This window comes from Salmo trutta, chromosome 2 (assembly GCF_901001165.1).
Source record: "Salmo trutta chromosome 2, fSalTru1.1, whole genome shotgun sequence".
NCBI classification, from domain to species: Eukaryota; Metazoa; Chordata; class Actinopteri; order Salmoniformes; family Salmonidae; genus Salmo; species Salmo trutta.
Window position 1 is genome coordinate 58469511 of NC_042958.1, and position 21876 is coordinate 58491386.

The 21876-nt window shown below is 41.8% G+C and overlaps 3 protein-coding genes across 3 annotated transcripts; 1 reads left to right on the forward strand and 2 right to left on the reverse strand.

Annotated features, from left to right (window-relative positions):
* The first annotated feature begins 2120 nt into the window (after positions 1-2120).
* LOC115158672 (calcium-binding and coiled-coil domain-containing protein 2) lies at positions 2121-11122 on the forward strand. Its single transcript, XM_029707874.1, has 16 exons — positions 2121-2276; positions 2815-2990; positions 3200-3302; positions 3516-3676; positions 3884-4009; positions 4117-4239; positions 4720-4845; positions 4939-5061; positions 7178-7293; positions 8829-8898; positions 9047-9220; positions 9307-9495; positions 9669-9764; positions 9867-10044; positions 10189-10211; positions 10398-11122. Exons 2-16 carry the CDS (start codon positions 2823-2825, stop codon positions 10560-10562), a joined length of 1941 nt encoding a protein of 646 aa, XP_029563734.1. The 5' UTR covers positions 2121-2276; positions 2815-2822; the 3' UTR covers positions 10563-11122.
* Positions 11123-11180: 58 nt separating this feature from the next.
* On the reverse strand, positions 11181-19099 carry snf8 (SNF8 subunit of ESCRT-II). Its single transcript, XM_029707886.1, has 8 exons — positions 18734-19099; positions 18579-18629; positions 17668-17806; positions 17405-17509; positions 17242-17314; positions 12118-12259; positions 11786-11860; positions 11181-11612 (listed from the first exon to the last, which is right to left on the reverse strand). The coding sequence occupies exons 1-8, from the start codon at positions 18785-18787 to the stop codon at positions 11475-11477; spliced, it is 777 nt and encodes a 258-aa protein (XP_029563746.1). The 5' UTR covers positions 18788-19099; the 3' UTR covers positions 11181-11474.
* A 1180-nt stretch (positions 19100-20279) lies between these two features.
* gip (gastric inhibitory polypeptide) lies at positions 20280-21480 on the reverse strand. Its single transcript, XM_029708013.1, has 5 exons — positions 21445-21480; positions 21116-21211; positions 20860-20997; positions 20621-20717; positions 20280-20484 (listed from the first exon to the last, which is right to left on the reverse strand). The coding sequence occupies exons 2-5, from the start codon at positions 21199-21201 to the stop codon at positions 20482-20484; spliced, it is 324 nt and encodes a 107-aa protein (XP_029563873.1). The 5' UTR covers positions 21202-21211; positions 21445-21480; the 3' UTR covers positions 20280-20481.
* Positions 21481-21876: the final 396 nt, after the last annotated feature.

Consider the following 21876-nt stretch of genomic DNA (forward strand, 5'->3'; position numbering starts at 1 on the left):
GATAACAACCTCGCCCTCGACGTGATCAAGACAAAGGAGATGATTGTGGACTACAGGAAAAGAAGGAATGAGCATGCCCCCATTCTCACCGACGGGGCTGTAGTGGAGCAGGTTGAGAGCTTCAAGTTCCTTGGTGTCCACATCACCAACAAACTATCATGGTCCAAACACACCAAGACTGTTGTGAAGCGGGCACGACAAAGCCTATTCCTCCTCAGAAGACTGAAAAGATTTGGCATTGGTCCTCAGATCCTCAAAAGGTTATACAGCTGCACCATCGAGAGCATCCTGACTGGTTGCATCACTGCCTGGTATGGCAACTGCTCGGCCTCCGACCGCAAGGCACTACAGAGGGTAGTGCATATGACCCAGTACATCACTGGGGCCAAGCTTCCTGCCATCCAGGACCTCTATACCAGGCGGTGTCAGAGGAAGGCCCTAAAAATTGTCAAAGACTCCAGCCACCCTGGTCATAGACTGTTCTCTCTGCTATCGCACGACAAGCGGTACCGGAGCGCCAAGTCTAAGTCCAAAAGGCTTCTTAACAGTTTCTACCGCCAAGCCATAAGACTCCTGAACAGCTAATCAAATAGCTACCCACACTATTTGCATTGCCCCCCCCCCCCCCCACGCTGCTGCTACTCTCTTGTTATTATCTATGCATAGTCACTTTGACACTATCTACATGTACATATTACCTCAATTACTCGACTAACCAGTGCTCCCGCACATTGACTCTGTACTGTTTTCTTAAAACTGCATTGTTGGTTAAGGGCTTGTAAGTAAGCATTTCACTGAAAGGTCTACACCTATTGTGTTCGGCGCATGTGACAAATACAATTTTATTTTACTTGATTTGGTGTCTGCTTCTGCTATAGCAAAGTTCTACCCATCCTCTATGGCCCTTGTTTCATCTGCTATTGTTTGCCAATGGAAGGAGGGATCCTTGCACCTTCAATCACACCAGATTGACCAAGTATTCAAGTAAACACAGGAGATTGTTGTGTAATTCAACCAACAAAATGAAATTGTTGTTGGTTTCCTCTAGAAAACAACTGGTTAACTGAGGAGAAGTCTGTAGGCTACATGCTACATGCTACATACAGATATCTGAGTGCACTACAGCACATGCAGGGAATTGAAAGTTGATCACGATTATCTCCCATCCTGTCATCTACCCTGGGTGACAGTCTATTTTTGCTTTAGCTGAACTGTTGAATACAGAAACAGTCTGACACCAAGGCTACCTGAACCCCTTTCCTATTATATAGTGCTAGTTCCTATTATACTAGCGCAATGCCACTCATTGACATCAGCAATATCCAGTCACAACATAAGACCAACCCTTTAATAATGGGGACAGGTCAATATCCAACTTTCCAGAGGGAAGAGGCTATATCCTATTTCATATTGTGAAATCTCCCCAACTGTCTAGATCAGTGTTTCCCAACTCCGGTCCTCGAGTACCATCAACAGCAGCACACATTTCTGATGAATCCAAGGACAAAAAAAAAAAGATTTAACTTGTCAAAGGATTGATGATTAGTTGACAAGTAGAATCAGGTGTGCTTGTCATGGGCCACAACAAATGCATGTACTGGCAAACACTGGTCTAGGTGAAAGGGAAAGTATAAACATATACGTGTGTGAACAGCAGGCACAAGGGTTTCCACAAGTTACCACAGCCACAAAGTATAAATTGGCTATAGGCTATCATAAAAAATGTATGAAAACAAACATTGGATTTTTGGTGTTCATTTAAGGTTATGGTTAGGCATAAGGTTAGAAGTGTGGTTAAGGTTAGGTTTAAAATCACATTTAAAGAAGATAAATTGTAGAAATGGGCTTTATGACTTTGTGGCTGGGGTAAGTAGTAATGACCAGCCACAACTCCGATATAAAGTGTGTTTTCTCAAAGTTGCCGGGATGTCAGGTGTCCTATTTATATCCGTACAGTCGTAACAACCTCATCATTATGAGACTTCTATTTGATCAAATAAGCCACACATAGAAAATAAGCCATTGCATTTCTGTGTTAGCGAAATTCGACACTCTCATTGACCTCCATACAAAAGCTCCTCGCTTGTTGAGCGAAAGAAAACGAAACAACGCCACCTGTTGGAGAAGATAGATTTTAGCCCTGTTATCCCTCGCCCCTAACCTCTTCCTCTCTGCGGGAAATTAATACCTAGGGACAGTAAGTACTTCTTGTTGCAGTCCGAGTTGCGACACCGCTGAGTTGAACTGGCAGTTGCAGTTGGCAGTCCAAACTTCATGTAAGTTCAACCATTTAATGTCATTATTTTAGCTAAACCGTATAACACATTGATCTTAATAGTGACAGAATTGTGTTCACTTTCATATTCGTTTTCTCTCCAGTGTTTTATTTGTGGCCTTGTATGGTTTATTGTAGCTTGATCAAACATAATAAATCACCATCGAATAAGTTATTGGGTTAGAAGTATATGTTTGACAATCAAATTGACGTCCAAAAGTCTTCTGAAAACATATATGGGTATGTTAAATGTGATTGTCAAGTGTGAAGAATAGGCGATACGTTTCACAATAAATGTTAAATGAAAGTGAAACTTAGTTTTGCGAACGCAACATTATATGCAATTTTTATGTGATATAAAATGTTTGGCCTTCTAATTAACAAACGAACCATCCACAACGTCTGCTGCCAGATTAGATACATATACGGGGTTCAGTTGACAACATAAATGATGGTTTATTCGAGTTGTACATGCTGTTAGTTTTTTTATGCGCATGTTGGGCCTACTTGTTTTCATTTTGCTATATTCTCAATTTCAGAGGTCACAATGGAGAGCGTCGAAAGTGCAGCCAACATGGAATTGTCAACAACCTTTTCCCAGGTTGTATTTCAGGAAATCCCCCACTCCTACACGCCAAGTACTGCCGTGACTTGCTGCTACACTCTGACAGCAGCCATTCAACAGAACCCCAGAGACTGGGTGGGGATATTTAAGGTGGGATTATAGATATTTTGTCATGAATATTCATGAGTGGTCTGTTTCATCAGAGATTATGATATGGATTGTATTTCCACAAAGGAAATAATAACCTCATATATTTAACAATAGAAATCCACAGTCTGGAATGCCTCCCAGTTGTCAGTCAGCCATGATTGTGTTGTAACTGATGTTGTGCTGATTGTGTTATAACTGATTTTGTGCAGGTGGGCTGGAGCACCACAAAGGATTATTACACATTTGTGTGGATAGAACCATCATTGGATCTGATAACACAGGATGCAAACAGAAAACAAGTGCTTTTTAGTGGTAAGACCAAGTGTGCATTTTATCCTCAAACTTTTCGACTGACATGAACTTTGATATGAATGATCGTGATCAATTTAGGTGAATTCGGTTTTGATGATACCTATAGGCCCATGTTAATTTCTTAATTTTAGATACAAATGACATTTATTTGACATTCAAGTGATCAGTATTATGCTGGGGATTACACTGACAATGATGTTGTTATTCTGTTAGCATACTACTTGCCAAAGGATGAGGCAGAGTTCTATCAGTTCTGCTATATTGATAGCAACGGCCAAGTGAGAGGAGCCAGCACCCCATTCTGCTTTAAAACCTCAGGGGAACAAAGCACAGACGGCAGCCTGGAAAACGACCTCTTGGTCATCACAACACAGGTACAACGCAATCCACCATACCTAACATTAAAAGTTGATTTGATTGTGTTTTAAAGACCATGCTTGAAACACTTAAAAATGCAGAACTTTTTGTTTGGCTTGCTTAGTGGCTGGGTCAAGGAGATGATGTCCCTCACAAGAACATTTTAGCTAGAATTATCCGTAGGAGAGGTTATGTATGTACATGATGTGCATTTCTGAATCTAGGAAAAGGTAGAGCAACGTGAGAGGGAGAAAGACGAGATGGTCATGGAGTTGGGGCAACTGAAAGAGCAAAATGAGATTTTGAGAGGAGTCCTGAAGGAGCAACAGCAAGAGATTGATTGCCTCAAGGTTTGTTTTCAAGATGTTCGTTACATCTGCTAATTTCTAGCCCCTAGTCATGTGTGAGAATGGAAATTACAATGTGAGGTAACAGAATTGTAACCTTATTTCTGCAGTTGTCTAACGACGAACTATACAAGGCAGACGGGAACCTGGAGAAGCAGCAGCAGAAGTCAAGAGAGCATGAACAACTGACACAGAAAGCTAAATCAATGGAAGACTCACACAAAGGACAGGAGGTAATATTTGGTGAATTTTGTGTCTACAACACAGTGATCACAAATCATCTGACAACTAAGAAACTGTTTCCATACTGAAACATAAATGCTTTTCAACATAACTGGTGGAACTATACTTGATGGATAGATGGAACTATCCAAACACAGTAATCAAATCAAATTGTATTGGTCACATAACATCTGCTAAATATGTATATTGCGGGTGTAGCGGAATGCTTGTGTTCTTAGCTCCAACAGTGCAGTAATATCTAACAATTCACAACAATACACAAATCTAAAAGTAAAATAATGGAATTAAGAAGTATATAAATATTAGGACTAGCAATGTCGGAGTGGCATTGACTAAAATACAGTATAATAGAATACAGTATATACATATGAGATGAGTAAAGCAGTATGTGAACATTATTAAAGTGACTAGTGTTCCATTTTCATAACCAGTAGAGGTTATGGACATGATTTGAGCATTTCTGAATCTAGGAACAGGCGGTGCAAAGTGAGAGGATGATAGAAGAGCTGGTCATGGAGTTGGGGCAACTGAAAGAGCAAAATGAGACTCTGACACGTGCCCTAAAGGAGCAACATCAAGAGGTTGACCGCCTCAAGGTTTGTTTGAAAGTCTTTTCTTTCCACCAAGCAGTTTTACTTCTAGCCCCTAATCAGGCTGAGAGGGTAATGAATTGTATATTGTTCCTGTAGGAATCCAAAGAGGAACTTGCACAGGTAGTGAGCAAACTGGAGCAACAGCAACAGAATGCTAGAGAGCATGAAGAACTGACACAGAATGCCAAATCAATGGATGACTCACACACAGGACAGGAGGTAACTGTCGCAAACCAATTTCCCATTTGGGACTACCAAAGAATTACTACTACTATTGAGTGCATTTTGTCTTGTTTCTAACTGTTTCTGTCCATGAAAGGCTGCAGTCTCTGACCCCAATTTATGAAAAATATTTGGTGAACGTGTCAAAACATGTGACAGCTGTTTGTAAACCATCAATATTTTTCAATGCCTCTTCTAATCTTTTTTTCCCATACTTTTTCTGTCTCCTTGTCATGTATCGAAGGGTGTTTTCACATACAGTGCCTTCGGAAAGTATTCAGACCCCTTGACTTTTTCCACATTTTGTTACGTAACAGCCTTATTCTAAAATGGATTAAATAAATTAATTTCCCCCGCAATCTACACACGATACCCCATAATGACAAAGCGAAAATGCAAATATATAAAAAAAAAAAAAAACAGAAATACCTTATTTACATAAGTATTCAGACCCTTTGCTATGAGACTCGAAATTGAGCTCAGGTGCATCCTGTCATCCTTGAAGATGTTTCTACAACATGATTGGAGTCCACCTGTGGTAAATTAAATTGATTGGACATGATTTGGAAAGGCACAAACCTGTCTATATAAGGTCCCACAGTTGACAGTGCATGTCAGAGCAAAAACCAAGCCACGAGATCAAAGGAATTTTCCCTAGAGCTCCGAGACAGGATTGTGTCGAGGCACAGATCTGGGAAAGGGTACCAAAACATTTCTGCAGCATTGAAGGTCTCTAAGAACTCAGTGGCCTCCATCATTCTTAAATGGAAGAAGTTTGGAACCACCAAGACTCTTCCTAGAGCTGGCCACCCAGCCAAACCTAGCAATCGGGGGAGAAGGGCCTTGGTCAGGGAGGTGACCAACAACCTGATGGTTACTCTGACAGAGCTCTAGAGTTCCTCTGTGGAGATAGGGGAACCTTCCAGAAGGACAACCATCTCTGCAGCACTACCAATTAGGCGTTTATAGTAGAATGGCCAGACGGAAGCCACTCCTCAGTAAAAGGCACTACAGCCCGCTTGGAGTTTTCCAAAAGGCAACTAAAGACTCTGACCATGAGAAACAAGATTCTCTGGTCTAATGAAACCAAGATTGAACTCTTTGGCCTGACTGCCAAGCGTCACATCTGGAGGAAACCTGCCACCATCCCTACGGTGAAGCATGGTGGTGGCAGCATCATGCTCTGGGGATGTTTTTCAGTGGCAGGGACTGGGAGACGAGTCAGGATCGAGGCAAAGATGAATAGAGCAAAGTAGAGAGAGATCCTTGATGAAAACCTGCTCCAGAGCACTCAGGACCTCAGACTGGGGCGAAGGTTCACCTTCCAACAGGACAACGACCCTAAGCACACAGCCAAGACAAGGCAGGAGTGGTTTCGGGACAAGTCTCAATTTCCTTGAGTGGCCCAGCCAGAGCCCGGACTTAAACCCTATCAAACATCTCTGGAGAGACCTGAAAATAGCTGTGCACCAACGCTACCCATCCAACCTGAAGAAGCTTGAGAGGATCTGCAGAGAAGAATGGGAGAAACTCCACAAATACAGGTGTGCCAAGCTTGTAGCGTCATACCAAAGAAGACTCAAGGCTGTAATCACAGCCAAAGGGGTTTCAACAAAGTACTGAGTAAAGGGTCTGAAAAGTTATGTAAATGTGATATTTCCGGGGTTTTTTCTTCTACAAAACAGTTTTTGCTTTGTTATTATGGGGTATTGTGTGTAGATTGAATACATTTTAAAATAAGGCTGTAACCTATCAAAATGTGGAAAAAGTCAAGGGGTCTGAATACTTTCCGAAGGCACTGTATAGTCCTCTTTAATAAAGTAGTGTAGTGTGTGGTGCAGGAATAACGACAAGCGAACCTGGGGAGCTTTGTGTTCACATTGGTCTAAAAAAGAGAACCGGCCTGCAGAATTCAAGCGAACCGAAGTCAGACCACCTCTCGAGATGGTCTCAGTTCAGTTCACTTCGGGGGATCTTTTGAGGGTTCTGAGTTCCTTTGGAACTTTCCTTACACTACACAAAATATTAAGCGAACTGCACTCGCAAAAATTGGCTTAAAGGGACAAAGTCTGAATCACTTTAACTTGCTATTTCTCTTCACAAATGCCTGCAGTCTCTGACTCCTATTTGTGAGAAATATGAACAAGCATTGAGCAAGATCAAACAGCTGAAGAAGGAGCGAGAGGAGTTGAAAGGAAAGGTTGAGGTTCAAAGTGTGGAGATTGCACAGTGAGTACTTGTCTCGAGCAATCCATTCAATGCACATATCTTTCTAGTACAAGACCTTTACAGTCATATCATGATATCATCCTGTCTATATATAAACTCAGCAAAAAAATAAAGGTCCCCTCACTGTCAACTGTGTTTATTTTCAGCAAACTTAACATGTGTAAATATTTGTATGAACATAAGATTCAACAACTGAGACAAACTTATCAAGTTCCACAGACATGTGACTAACAGAAATGGAATAATGTGTCCCTGAACAAAGGGAAGGGGTCAAAATGAAAAGTATCTGGTGTGGCCACCAGCTGCATTAACTACTGCAGTGCATCTCCTCCTCATGGACTGCACCAGATTTTCCAGTTCTTGCTGTGAGACGTTACCCCACTCTTCCACTAAGGCACCTGCACCTTTCCGGACTGGGGGGGAATGGCCCTAGCCCTCAACAGGTCCCAGACGTGGTCAATGGGATTGAGATCCGGGCTCTTCGATGGCCATTGCAGAACACTGACATTCCTGTCTTGCAGGAAATCACGCACAGAACGAGCAGTATGGCTGGTGGCATTGTCATGCTGGAGGGTCATGTCAGGATGAGCCTGCAGGAAGGGTACCACATGAGGGAGGAGGCTGTCTTCCCTTTAACGCACAGCGTTGAGATTGCCTGCAATGACAAGCTCAGTCCGATGATGCAGTGACACACTGCCCCAGACCATGACGGACCATCCACCTCCAAATCGATCCCGCTCCAGAGTACAGGCCTCGGTGTAACGCTCATTCCTTCGACAATAAACGCAAATCCGACCAAAACTGCGACTTGTCAGTGAAGAGCACTTTTTGCCAGTCCTGTCTGGTCCAGCGACGTGGGTTTGTGCCCATAGGCGGCGTTGTTGCCGGTGATGTCTGGTGCGGACCTGCCTTACAACAGGCCTACAAGCCCTCAGCCTATTACAGACAGTGAGCACTGATGGAGGGATTGTGCGTTCCTGGTGTAACTCGGGCATTTGTTGTTGCCATCCTGTACCTGTCCCGCAGGTGTGATGTTCGGATGTACTGATCCTGTGCAGATGTTGTTACATGTGGTCTGCCACTGCGAGGACGATCAGCTGTCCGTCCTGTCTCCCTGTAGCGCTGTCTTAGGCGTCTCACAGTACGGACATTGCAATTTATTGCCCTGGCCACATCTGCAGTCCTCATGCCTCCTTGCAGCATGCCTAAGGCACGTTCACGAAGATGAGCAGGGATCGTGGGCATCTTTCTTTTGGTGTTTTTCAGAGTCAGTAGAAAGGCCTCTTTAGTGTCCTAAGTTTTTGTAACTGTGACCTTAATTGCCTACCGTCTAAGCTGTTAGTGTCTTAACGACCGTTCCACAGGTGCATGTTCATTAACTGTTTATGGTTCATTGAACAAGCATGGGAAACAGTGTTTAAACCCTTTACAATGAAGATCTGTGAAGTTATTTGTTTCTTTTTTTGCTGAGTTTATATATATATTTTTTTTACACTTGTGTAACAATGCTGTTCCTCATGCCCCTGTGTCAACAGGCTGAGCCCAAGGCTCAGAGATTCTGAGCAGGAGTCTTACAGACTGAAGGATCACATTCAGCTTCTACAGGTCAGCACATTCAGCAGAGTAATTTATGTAAATGAATGCCTGTAACACACATACACTCCTTAAAAGACCTGTTGGCCAATTCATTTAGTGCTTTCTTTGATGTGAAAAAAACCTGTCAATCACGGAATCTCATGTTGACCCTTTCCAGGTGGATCTCCAGAGCAGTGAGAAAGAGAAGGAGAAGCTTTCTGTGGAGCTGCGCAAACTGCGTGGTCTCACACATAACCTGGAGGACTTGAAGACTGAGAACAAGGCCTTACACAGGAGCCTGTCAGAGCAGGGGCACCAGCCACAGCAGGAGATGGTGGACAGTGATTTGAAGGTTGGAACAAGTTGCTAAAAGAACCATGTCCTTCCTGTACACACCATTGTGAAATGTAATACTGTAGTCTTCTTGTGTGCCTTCAGGTGCAATACCAAGCTCTCCTTGGCCAGCTGCAGGAGGCTCGGACACAGTTGCAAAAGGAGCTGCAGGCTTCCAACAACACACGCAGACGTGCAGAGCAAGCAGAAGGGGAACTGGTGAAGGTCAATGAGTGCACGAATCTCATAGTCTTGAGGTCTACACAGGCGGAGCAGAAAAGCAGCAAACTAGAGGTGCTTAGAGAATATCTTTGATGCTATTTCGATCCACAGACAGGGTCAGGGATATCATTTTTGTCTTACCAATCTGTTGTTTGTTCTGGGAAAGTAGTTCACCTGTGAGAGCAAATGAATATATAATACACTAAACGTATTCTCTTAGCTGATCACAAGTTCCCTGTTCTCAGATGCAACTTTTAGAGTTCCACAGAGTCATTGAGGAGAAAGAAAGCATGGCAGAGATCGCTAAAGTAGAGAAAGAGGAGTTGTTCAGAGAAAATCAGGTGATTGCTGTGAATTTTGATACTCTTTACTAGTCATTTAATTATTTACAATTAGGGACATTTGCTTACATTGGGGTTTTGCCACTGTATTCCATCTGTCAGGATCTCAAAAGAAATGTTGAGAGACTTCGCAAGGAGTTTGCTGACATCCAGGCTGCTCCAGTGTCCATGCAGCATCCCAACCCTTATGGCTCTTCAACTGACCCCACCCCCACTGAGGAGCAGCAGCAAGATACACTGGCTGCCTTTCTCCACTTTGGGAACCCTTATGAGACCCCAGGTATTCCCAATATTCCAGCTGTTGGAAAGCCTCACCTAAATAGTCTTAAATGAGACATGAACGCCACTTGTGCCTCATGGACACGCCTTCTTGGAAAATAACAAAACAGGTTCAACTATGGCTGACATATGATTCTGTTTGCAGGCCCTGCGACAAACGTGGACGTGGTATGTTAAGTCATTCCTATGATATACATGGTTATAAGGCAGGTTATGTTTGCAACAACATACACTAGTGGTTTGGGATCAAAGAGTTGGTTTCATAATGCTCTATCATTTTTGTGCTAGAGTACAGTTAACTATCCAGTCTAGAGCCGATATTATTACCACTTATGACACGTGTCTGTCCTATAGTTGTCCTTGACATGTCGTCACTGCCATGAGTGCTTCCCTGGCATCACCCCGAATGAGCTGGAGCTGCACGAGGAGAGCCACAGAGTGTGCCCCTTCTGCACCCTCATCTGTGACGGAATGGAGCAGACCAAGTATGAAGAACACGTCTACAGCCATGAGTTGTAGGGAAGCCACATCCTCACAACCCAGAGAGTTGACTACTCGTTAAAGAAAGCTGATACCGTACTAATTATATTTCTAAGAGGTGGGGGGCGGGACAAATAAACACAGACTAACAACCTATCCACGACATTGTAAGACAAACATTTATAGTCCCCTGTTTATTACTGTTCTCTGACCTGGTAAAATAAGGGTAGTGAATTTAATGTCTGGGAAATCTGTATCTAATTGAATTTGCCTGAATTGATCATATTGTTTTAGACACTTTGATGGCTAGGGTTAGGGTTGACTGTTTATTCTTAATTTGCCTCCATCGCTGATGGATTGCTATTTAATCGTTTCCTATGTTTACTCTAGTGCTATTATCTCTTCTGAACTACTGTATGTTTACTTTGGCTAACTTCACTATACGGATTTTCCCCTTGAACCTGCCGCTAAAATGTAAATGATGTGTTGCATAATAAAGTCAAATGATTATTGGTCAAATGATGATGTCTCTGATAATGTAAGGGTTGAAATGAGATTCATGTGGGATGTTCAAGCAACAAATAAAAGTTCTCTTCACAGTTGTGTTCACATGAAAATAAACATGTTTTTGTATCACAAACTGCAATATGCAAAGAAATCCTCTGATGTTTTAATAGAATGTAATTGAATATAATGGGTTTTTTAAAATAAAAAAACAAATCCATGATTGACAACTGCCACAGAAAACAACATTTGTAACCTAGTTTTAATCTCCACAATCGCTGATGGGAAGCAATATCATGGGTACCTACCAATGATTTATATACATAATTGGTACCTACCCTTTAAAAGTTAAATACACCCCATTTCAATTCAGGACATTCCCAACAGGCACACATTGTTCTTCAAGAAGTTACCGAGACCTCCCACATACCAAAAATCCTATCTTTCTTAAGGCGTTATCTGATTGGCCTCCTCAGGTGTGACATCACGGGAAGTCAGCTCAGAAAAGAGGGCTGGCAGCCAATACTGTGGCTCTCCAGAAGCTTGGGAATCCAACCACGCCAAGCCCTCTTTCAACAGGTGATCCTAGGACAACAAGGAGTGTGAATGTTAGGATGGTGGTGAGCTAAAATAAAACCAAGAACCATGGTTCTATGGTGCTTCGTCAATCCTAATTTTCTTCTAACCATTTTCTTCTGTAAAATATCCTCCTCCTAAACTCTCTTGGCAGCTTTGCATTTCCTCTGTAGGCGACTTACCAGCACATGACAGGCCCGCTCTCGCTCCCACTTGAGACTCTCTCTGATCTCACTCACTGAAACGTAGCCCTTCTTCTGCAAATTGGCAGAAAAACAAATATTCATGACACCTGGCACCATATTTGCAGTCCTCTAAATGACTCAGCAAAAGAATCAGAGCAGCATGTTCTGGATCCAAGCATGATGTTGGCAACTGCTCACAAGAAAAAACAAACAGCACCCCTCTTTAATCTCACAATCAGTATTCTGAGACATTTTTGACAAGCCCTTTAGCATAATTACTGATGAGGCAGCCACACAATACAGATTCAAGAGGTGAAATGAAGGACTACCTCAGCCAGCTGAAGTACCACAGTGTGGTCCATGTTGAGCTCTGCTGGCACTGACTGCACGAGGTACGAGCCTCCAACAGGAATCATCCCAAAGCCGTTCCCCATGACTTTCAGCTTCTTTATGGCCCGCACCAAATCATCTCTGGAGTGGAGAATAGAGATACAATTTCAACTTCATAATGAAAGTGCACAAAAGTTGATGAATAAATATCAATATGTTTGCATTATTGTATTTAGTATTTATTAGGATCCCCAATTAGCTGCTGTCAAGGCAGCAGCTACTCTTCCTGGAGTCCAAACAGGAAACAGGACAACAAATAAAACACATAATATACATAGCACTACATTTACATTACAATTTAGCCATTCAGCAGACGCTCCCATACAGAGAGACCCACAGCCAGGCGAGTCAACCACATATCAATGTCCTATCCCAACCACGTATCACATACATAATACAATACAATGCAAAATTCAATACAAAATGCATAAAAATGTCTCTCCAAAGGCCCCGTCGTGCCGTATGGTGTTCTTTAATTTTTTTAAATCTTCTTTATTTGCTAGCTTGAGTTACCTGGAGTGGCATAGTTCCATTTAGTCATGACTCTATTTAATACTGTGCGTTTCCCAGCTTCTGTTCTGGACCTGGGGAAGGGACCTCTGGTTACATGTCTTGTTTTGTACCGACGAGTGTCTGAACTGTGTGACCAACTGCTTGAACAGACAGTTCAGTACCTTTTAACCCATCAACACCTCGCACAAAGACCAATAGTGATGCAGTCAATCTCTCCTCAACTTTGAGTCAGGAGAGATTGACATGCATGCTACTGACACTTTCCCTCCGTGTACATCTAAGTGAAATACGTGCTGCTCTGTTTAAGATCAACTGCAATTTGCCTATGTGCTTCTTTGCTGCAACTGACCACACAACTGCACAGTAGTCCAAGTGCATCAAAACTAGGACCTGTAGGACCTGTCTGGTTGACTGGGATATCAAGAAAGCAGAGCAATGCCTTATCATGGACAGACCTCTTCCCAATTAAGTAACCATTGCATTTGGAAAGTATTCAGGCCCCTTGACTTTTTTTTAACGTTACAGCCTTATTCTAAAATGGATTCAATTGTCGTTGCCCCCCCATGAATCTAAACACAATACCCCATAATGAGAAAGCTTTTTTTTGCAAATGTATTAAAAATAAAAAACAGAAATACCTTATTTACATAAGTATTCAGACCCTTTGCTATGAGACTCGAAATTGAGCTCACGTGCATCCTGTTACCATTGAACATCCTTGAGATGTTTCTACAGCTTGATTGGAGTCCACCTGTGCTAAATGAAATTGATTGGACATGATTTGGAAAGGCACACACCTGTCTATATAAGGTCCCACAGCTGACCAAGCCAAGCGATGAGATCGAAGGAATTGTCCGTAGAGCTCCGAAACAGGATTGTGTCAAGGCACAGATCTGGGGAAGTGTACCAAAAAATGTCTGCAGCATTGAAGGTCCCAAAGAACACAATGGCCTCCATCATTCCTAAATGGAAGAAGTTTGGAACCACCAAGACTCTTCCTAGAGCTGGCCGCCCGGCCAAACTGAGCAATCGGGCGAGAAGGGCTTTGGTCAGGGAGGTGACCAACAACCCGATGGTCCCTCTGACAGCGCTCCAGAGTTCCTCTGTTGAGATGGGTGAAACTTCCATAAGGACAACCATCTCTGCAGCACTCCTACAATCGGGTCTTTATGGTAGAGTGTCCAGATGGAAGCCACTCCTCAGTAAAAGGCACATGACAGCCCGCTTAGAGTTTGCCAAAAGGCACCTAAAGGACTCTCAGACCATGATAAACAAGATTCTCAGGTCTGATAAAACCAAGAGTGAACTCTATGGCCTGAATGCCAAGCGTCACATCTGGGGTAAACCTGGCACGATCCCTACGATGAAGAATGGTGGTGGCAGCATCATGCTCTGGGGTTGTTTTTCAGCGGCAGGGACTGGGAGACTAGTCAGGATCGAGGGAAATATGAACAAAATAAAGTACAGAGAGATCATTGATGAAAACCTCCAGAGCGCTCAGGACCTCAGACTGGGGTGAAGATTTACCTTCCAACAGGACAATGACCCTAAGCACACAACCAAGACAAGTCTATGAATGTCCTTGAGTGGCCCAGCCAGAGGCCGGATTTGAACATCTCTTGAGAGACCTGAAAATAGCAGTGCAGTGACTCTCCCCATTCAACCTGACAGAGCTTGAGAGGATCTGCAGAGAAGAATGGGAGAAACTCTCCAAATACAGGTGTGCCAAGTTCTGTCATGCAGCGTCATACCCAAGAAGACTCAAGGCTGTAATCGCTGCCAAAGGTGTTTCAACAAAGTACTGATAAAGGGTCTGAATACGAATGTAAATGTGATCCGTTTAAAAAAAAAAGTAATACATTTGCAACAATTTCTAAAAACCTGTTTTTGCTTTGTCATTATGTGGTATTGTGTACAGATTGATGACGAATATTGTTCATTTTTTCATCCATTTTAGAATAAGGCTGCAACGTAACAAAATGTGGAAATAGTTATTAAGGGGTCTGAATACTTTCCGAATGCACTGTATATATTTTGACCATGATAGCTCGTTTAGTTTCTTTAACTTGCTCAATAGCCACACTATTCAATAATCGATTGATGAGGTTTAGGGTTGAGCGAATGATTTGTCCCAAAAATGATGCTTTAAGTTTTTGAGATATTTAACACCAGCCTATTGCTAGTTACCCATTCTAAAACTGACTAGACCTCTGTTAAGGGTGTCAGTTATTTATTTTACTTTTTCAGCCGACGTGTATACTGTTGAGTCGTCTGCGTACATGGAGAAAGAGGCTTTATTCAAGGCCAGTGGAAGGTCATTACTAAACAAAGAAAACAATAATAGTCCAAGCCGGTTACCCTGCGGTACACCACACTCAACCGTATTTGCATTACAGAGACTTCCATGTGTTCTATTGGACAGGTAACAATCTATCCATGATAAGGCAAATTATGTTAATCCATAACAACTATGTTTTTTCAATGATATCAAAGGCTGCACTGAAGTCTAACAAAACAGCTCCCACGATCTTCTTATCAATTTCTTTCAGCCAATCAGTCATTTGTGTCAGGGCCGAGCACGTTGAGTGCCCTTCCCTATAAGCATGCTGAAAGTCTGTTGTTCATTTATTTTCTGTAAAATAACATTGGTCGAACACGATTTTTTTCAAAAATGATGCTAAGCACCGGTAACAGGCTGATTGTTTGAACCATTAAAGGGTGATCTGCTATTCTTGGGTAGTGGAATGACCTTTGTCTCCCTCCATGTCTGAAGGTACACTCTGTCTTCTAGGCTAAGATTTAAGATGTGGCATATAGGAGTCGCAATGTATTCCGCTACCAACCTCAGTAGTTTACCATCAGGGTTGTCTGGTACCAGGTGGTTTGTCCTTATTTATAGATAGCAACCATTTTCTCACCTCTTCCACACCCACTTTGCAAAATTTAAAGCTACAGTGCTTGTCTTTCATTTTTTGGTCCTTTATGCATGAATATGAAGGCTCAGCATTTTTTGTTTGCATGTCATGCCTAAGTTTGCTTATCTTGCCAACACAAAAGTTCTTAAAGTGGTTGGCAATATCAAAGGGTTTTGTTATGAATGAGCCATCAACCTCGATGGAGCAGAGTTAGCTTTTCTGCCTAGAATTTCATTTAAGGTACTCCAGAGACTTTTACTATTATTCTTTATACAGTATAATGTATATTTGTTCCATAGTATAGTTCCTTCTTATTTTTGTTTAGTTATGTGATTTCTCAATTTACTATATGTTTGCCAATCTGCTGTGTTGCCAGACTTATTTGCCACTCCCTTAGCCTCATCCCTCTCAGCCATACAGTTTTTAAATGAATCATCTATCCATGGAGATTTGGCAGTTTTAACAGTACGTTTATTTATTGCCACATGCCTGTCAGTAACCGGAAGAAGCAATTTCATAAATGCTTAAAGAACAGCGTCAGGATGTTCCTCATTACACACATCAGACCAACACATATTTTTCACATCTTCAACATAGGAATAATTGCAAAACCTCTTGATCGCTTGTCACGTCCTGACCGGTATTAGGGATTATTTGTAATTGTAGTTTGGTCAGGACGTGGCAGAGGGTATTTTGTTTATGTGGTTCGGGGTGGTGGTTTATTTAGTAGGGTGTTGGTTTAGTTAGTTCCGGGTTATGTTCTGTGTTAGTATTTCTATGTTCTTTCTGGTTAGTTGTATATCTATGCCTAGTTAATTGGGGTTGGACTCTCAATTGGAGGCAGGTGTTTTCTAGTTGCCTCTGATTGGGAGTCCTATATATGGGTATGTGTTTGGTTTAGTGTTTGTGGGAGATTGTTTCTTGTTTTGCTGTGTGCGCGCGCGCCTGACAAGACTGTCTAGTTCGTTTGTATACGTGTTTATTTAGGTTTTTCCTTCTTTGTCTGTAATAAAGAAGATGAGAATACACTTCCCTGCTGCATTTTGGTCCTCTCCTTACGACAACCGTGACATCGCTTATACACTATTTTAGGTCCAGTCTTTGGAACTTTGGTTTTCCTAGCTATGACTATTGTATTATGATCACTACGTCTGATGGGTGTGGATACTGCTTTAGGGCAGATTTCAGAAGCATTAGTAAAGATGTGGTCAATACAAGTGGATGATTGTAAATCATTCTGTTCTGTTTGTAAATACACTGGCAGGCTGACTGATAACCTGAATCAGGTTGCAGGCACTAGTTACTGTTTAAAGCTTTTTCTTGAGTGGACAGCTTGATTAAAGACAGTCAATATTTAGGTTACCCAGAAAATAAACCTCTCTGTTGATATCATATACATTATCAAGCATTTCACACATATTATCCAGATACTGTCTGTTAGCACTTGGTGGTCTATAGCCGCTTTCCACAAGAATAGGGTTTAGGTGAGGCAAGTGAACCTGTAGCCATATTACTTCAACTACATTTGACATGAGATCCTCTCTAATATTAAATATGGTCATACATGTTGACTTTCTGCATTACTTAGGAGAGAATTGATTATATAATTTCTGATATTTGTCAGATAGTACTCACTGGCTCACATCCTGAGCAAATTTCCCCCTTCCCTTCAACACTCTGTGATGGAGTTCGTCCAGGGTTATAAGTCCTAAAACACAGAGATGGAACACCAATGAACGACACATTTCAAAATGCAGTGTTTTGCTATGACTTTGATGATGGTCCAAAGAAGCCTCACCTCCATTTCTGTGTTTCAGGGCCAGGCATACTTCAATGATCTGCACACCCAGCTCGTAATAGAAGTCACCCACACCAAGCATCTCTGACCAAAAGCCTTTGCCAGCTGTCAGTGACACAGAAAACACTTAATTGGTTGCATTTCAATTCCTTTAATAAATACAACGTATGAGTAACCACATGCAAAAAAAAAAGGAGTAAAGGACATTTTAATGTAGAGCAAAAACAACTTCTATTTTAAACAGACACAGTTGTGATTCTCACAGGCAAGTGGGTCAACTCCAATGGTGGCACACATCTCCTGAAACTGGACCCGGAACTGGGAACTCTTACGAATCTCTTGTTTGTGCTTGCTGGCAAATTCCTCAAGGTTAGATTTGAAGGTCTCCAGCTGTTTTGACATCTGAAAGACCATGATGTTTTAGATATTTCCACAATGGCAACAGCTTGACTAGCTACATGGATTGAATAACATTCCAATGAAGACACACCCACACATAAGCTCAGTTGGTAGAGTATGGTGCTGCTCGACTATGAAACCCCAACTGACATTTACTCCTGAAGTGTTATGCTGCTGCACCCTCTATTACATCTACATTTTAGTCATTTTAGCAGACGCTCTTATCCAGAGCGACTTACAGTAGTGAATGCATACATTTCATAATTATTTGTATTTTTTTCCCCGTACTGGTCCACTGTGGGAATCGAACCCACAACCCTGGCGTTGCAAACACCATGCTCTACCAACTGAGCCACACGGGACCACTGTGGTTGTTATCTGACCCTACCGGTCATCTATGAACATTTAAACATCTTGCAGAACAATCTGGCCTAAATGGCCGTACTCTTATAATCTCCACCCTGCACAGCCAGAAGAGGACTGGTTCCCCTCTAGGTTTCTTCCTTGGTTCCTTCCTTACTCAAGGAGTTTTTCCTTGCCACTGTGCTTCTACATCTGCATTGCTTGCTCTTTGGGGTTTAAGGATGGGTATCTGTATAACACTTGACACTTACTGGTGTAAACTGGTCTTTATAAAATCAATTTGATTGATTGATTGCAACGCCCGGATAGTGGGTTGATTCCAGGGACCACCCATAAGTAAAATGTATGCACGCATGACTAAGTCGCTGTAGATGAAAGTGTCTGCTAAATGGCATATTATAATTGAGCTTACCTGAACAATTTGATCCTCAGCTAACACTGTCCCCCTCTCTTTATACTTGGCCTACAAGAAAATAAGAGTTTTGGATAAGATGGCTGTATTTCTGAAATGCCTTGGATTCATTGTTTACATTTTGTAGATGGGCCCATTCATCTAGACAACGTTACCTCTGCAAGCTTCTTTTTGGCGATAGCTCCCGCACCTACTCCTCTCCTATGCATCTTGTTGATGTGAAAAAAGGACTAGCTAGCTATGAAAAAGTTGACACCGCTATTGTTATGCTTGCCAACTAACGTTAGGTAGCTAGGTAGTTCTCAGTCGCACGGTCAAAGTTATTTGTTAGGTCGCGAGGTGCTTTTAGCCTATTGCAGCCATATGATAGCTCTCAGCATTCCTTTCTTATTCAATAATGATTTCTATGCACACAACTTTGAAATCGACTCATTTCGCACTATTCGTGAAACTTGAGGGCTAGCAAGGTCCATTTGCTTAGTTTAGAAACCCGGAAGTAACTTCCTCCTGAGTTTGACGAGAGACAATGCCATCAAATATGGTACTGCCACCTACTGCCTCGGCAAGAGACTTCTTCCACCTCCAACTAGACTGAACCAGAGACGGTGAAGGAGTGAGTGCATACACTTTCATACTTGTCCCCCATGGGAATTGAACCTACAACCCAGGAATTGCAAGTACCATGCGCTACCAACTGAGCTACCCAGGACACCTCCCAGTTGGATGTTTCCCCACCAATGTCATGGTACTATTGAGTCTTGTGTGTCGCAGTCTCAGCCTTCTGATTACACTTTCCTCCCTTCTCTCTTGGCCTGAGGACCTCCCTGCCCCCAACTTTTCCTGGATCTTATACAGGTGTCTTCCCTTTCTCTCCCTGTTCCACAACTCTTGCCATTTGTTTTTAACCACTGACCATTGGGGTCTTAGTCACCTCCCTGACCAAGGCCCTCCCCCTGATTGCTCAGTTTGGCCGGCCGGCCAGCTCTAGGAAGAGTCTTGGTGATTTCAAATTTCTACCATTTAAGAATGATGGAGGACACTGTGTTCTTGGGGACCTTCAACGCTGCAGAATTTCTTTTTGTACCCTTCCCAGAATCTATGCCTTGACACATCCTGTCTCGGAGCTCTACGGACAATTCCTTCGACCTCACGGCTTGGTTTTTGCTCTGACATGCGCTGTGGGACCTTATATAGACAGTTGTGTGCCTTTCCAAATCATGTCCAATCAATTGAATTTCCCACAGGTGGACTCCAATCAAGTTGTATAATCATCTTAAGAATGATCAATGGAAACAAGATGCACCTGAGCTCAATTTTGAGTCTCATAGCAAAGGGTCTGAATACTTATGTAAATAAACTATTTCTGTTTTTTATTTTTAATACATTTGCAAAAATGTAATACGTTTGTGTAGATTGATGAGGGGGAAAAAAACAATTAAAACAATTTTGGAATAAGGCTGTAACGTAAGAAAATGTGGGAAAAGTCAAGGGGTCTGAATACTTCCCGAATGCCCTGTATATGAAGCCTCCTCTCAAGATACGCAAAGGACCTTGTTATTCTTTCAATATGACCAGCATGACTCTTTAAGGTGTGACATTTGTGAATATTGCAATTCAAGATTTTACTTTTGTGAAATGTTTATCTCATGCAAAATGCTAGATGCAATTAACAACTCAGTGAGGCCAATTTTTGTTTTTTACTTCAAGCTATTTTATTTCCCCTTAGCAATTATTTATGAAAAAGTTCAGACATGCTGGATTCATATTTCTAACTTTACAATATATTTTGTGTACACAAAAATAGAAAGCATACATTTTGCTCCAAATTGTCATAATGTTTTGGTTGACTTCTTTGCATTACTCTCCCACCTATGTTGATCATTTGTTGATATTCTTCGAAACATCACTGTGTTCGGTTGTAGTGAGGAAACAAATGTGAAAATATTATAATAAAAACAATATGACACAACCAATAATTTGGCAACAATTTACTATATTTACTACAATTTACTATATTAAAGTAGTTCACAGAATGAACTCACATGGATCTGTCCCTTGCTGCGAATGCACAGTGTAAGCTTTTTCAGGAGATTGTTGTACAGGCGAGCCTCTGGATCTTCCTCTGGAGTGACATTAGACCTATGACAGTTTTATTTTATTATTATCGTTGCCAGTGGCTGAATTTGCTCTCCGCCTGTGTATATCTCTCCGATTCAGCTTCTGCATATCTCAAGTTCTGAACTGCAGCAATTATAGTAATTTCAGAGCCAATTTGACTTACATGCTCTTTTTCTCTCTCTGGTTGAGCAGGAAGTTGACAAAATTCTTCTGCACCATGGAGTCCATGATTTTGCTCATGTCACTGGCGATGGTTGACTCTGCGTATCTTCTCCCCAAACCCTGTCCATTTTCTGTGAGACTAACAAGCAGACATTAACACAAACATATGAGAGGAATGGACAAATTTGATAATGCAGGGGACTCAGCATCAAAATTAAATATGATCAGACATCTCAAACGCAGGATGGGAATCTTACCTGTTCTCGTCAGACTGGGACAGGACTTCAGCATGCAACATCCCAGCCAGGCAGAGAAGCACCAGTGAAAACAAAGCTACCTTCATGGTGACAAAACTAAACGAGAGAAGCGAGAGGCAGAGAAAGTCAGGAAGAGAAAAAAAACTGCAACTGTGGAGAAGGTCTTACACTTACAATACATGGGTGCCTTTATATTTCTAAATAACTGTTATATTTCTGTAAATGTATTACACATACAGTAAGCTAGACACTAGAATGCATGTATTAAGTAGAAATGTATAGTTGGAACAACAGAATACTGGAAGGGTATATTTTGAAAACTATCTTACCTTGTGAATGGATATTCTTCAGTGAGAGATGCAGGCTTTTTGTGAATTGCTACAAGACATTGGTCCTTTTATACAGTTTCTCAGGGGTGATTTGTGGCAACACCGGCATATCAACAGGAATAACACCTTAGTTCCACTACATTAGGGCAATAATATACACATACTTCCGATAAGCAAGCTTTCTAATGAATTCAAAACTTTTAAGCCTGTTTTTTCCCACTGAGTAAAATAATAGGATGTTTAAAATTGTTCTCTAGATTGGAGGTAACTACCCTTAATATGATCAGTGGAAACCTTTCTGGGCTATTAGGCTAATCTGAATGGTGCTAGATGGGAAACAATTGAGACGTGAACAGCTTAATGGTCAAACTAGAAGATAAGGGAATGAAGTAAAAGGTGAATGTTTTCCATGCTGTAACCTGTTTTGGGTTA

Coding starts and splice junctions, on each gene's coding strand:
- gip (XM_029708013.1), bottom strand. CDS start 21,201: ATGAAGGTAGCTTTGTTTTCACTGGTGCTTCTCTGCCTGGCTGGGATG. Junction 20,998..21,115: donor TCCCAGTCTGACGAGAACAG/GTAAGATTCCCA, acceptor TCTGCTTGTTAG/TCTCACAGAAAATGGACAGG. Junction 20,718..20,859: donor CAGAGAGAGAAAAAGAGCAT/GTAAGTCAAATT, acceptor AAACTGTCATAG/GTCTAATGTCACTCCAGAGG.
- LOC115158672 (XM_029707874.1), top strand. CDS start 2,823: ATGGAGAGCGTCGAAAGTGCAGCCAACATGGAATTGTCAACAACCTTT. Junction 3,677..3,883: donor TCTTGGTCATCACAACACAG/GTACAACGCAAT, acceptor TTCTGAATCTAG/GAAAAGGTAGAGCAACGTGA. Junction 10,045..10,188: donor GAACCCTTATGAGACCCCAG/GTATTCCCAATA, acceptor TTCTGTTTGCAG/GCCCTGCGACAAACGTGGAC.
- snf8 (XM_029707886.1), bottom strand. CDS start 18,787: ATGCATAGGAGAGGAGTAGGTGCGGGAGCTATCGCCAAAAAGAAGCTT. Junction 17,510..17,667: donor TGGAGTTGACCCACTTGCCT/GTGAGAATCACA, acceptor TGTCACTGACAG/CTGGCAAAGGCTTTTGGTCA. Junction 11,861..12,117: donor TGGTACTTCAGCTGGCTGAG/GTAGTCCTTCAT, acceptor GCCAATTTGCAG/AAGAAGGGCTACGTTTCAGT.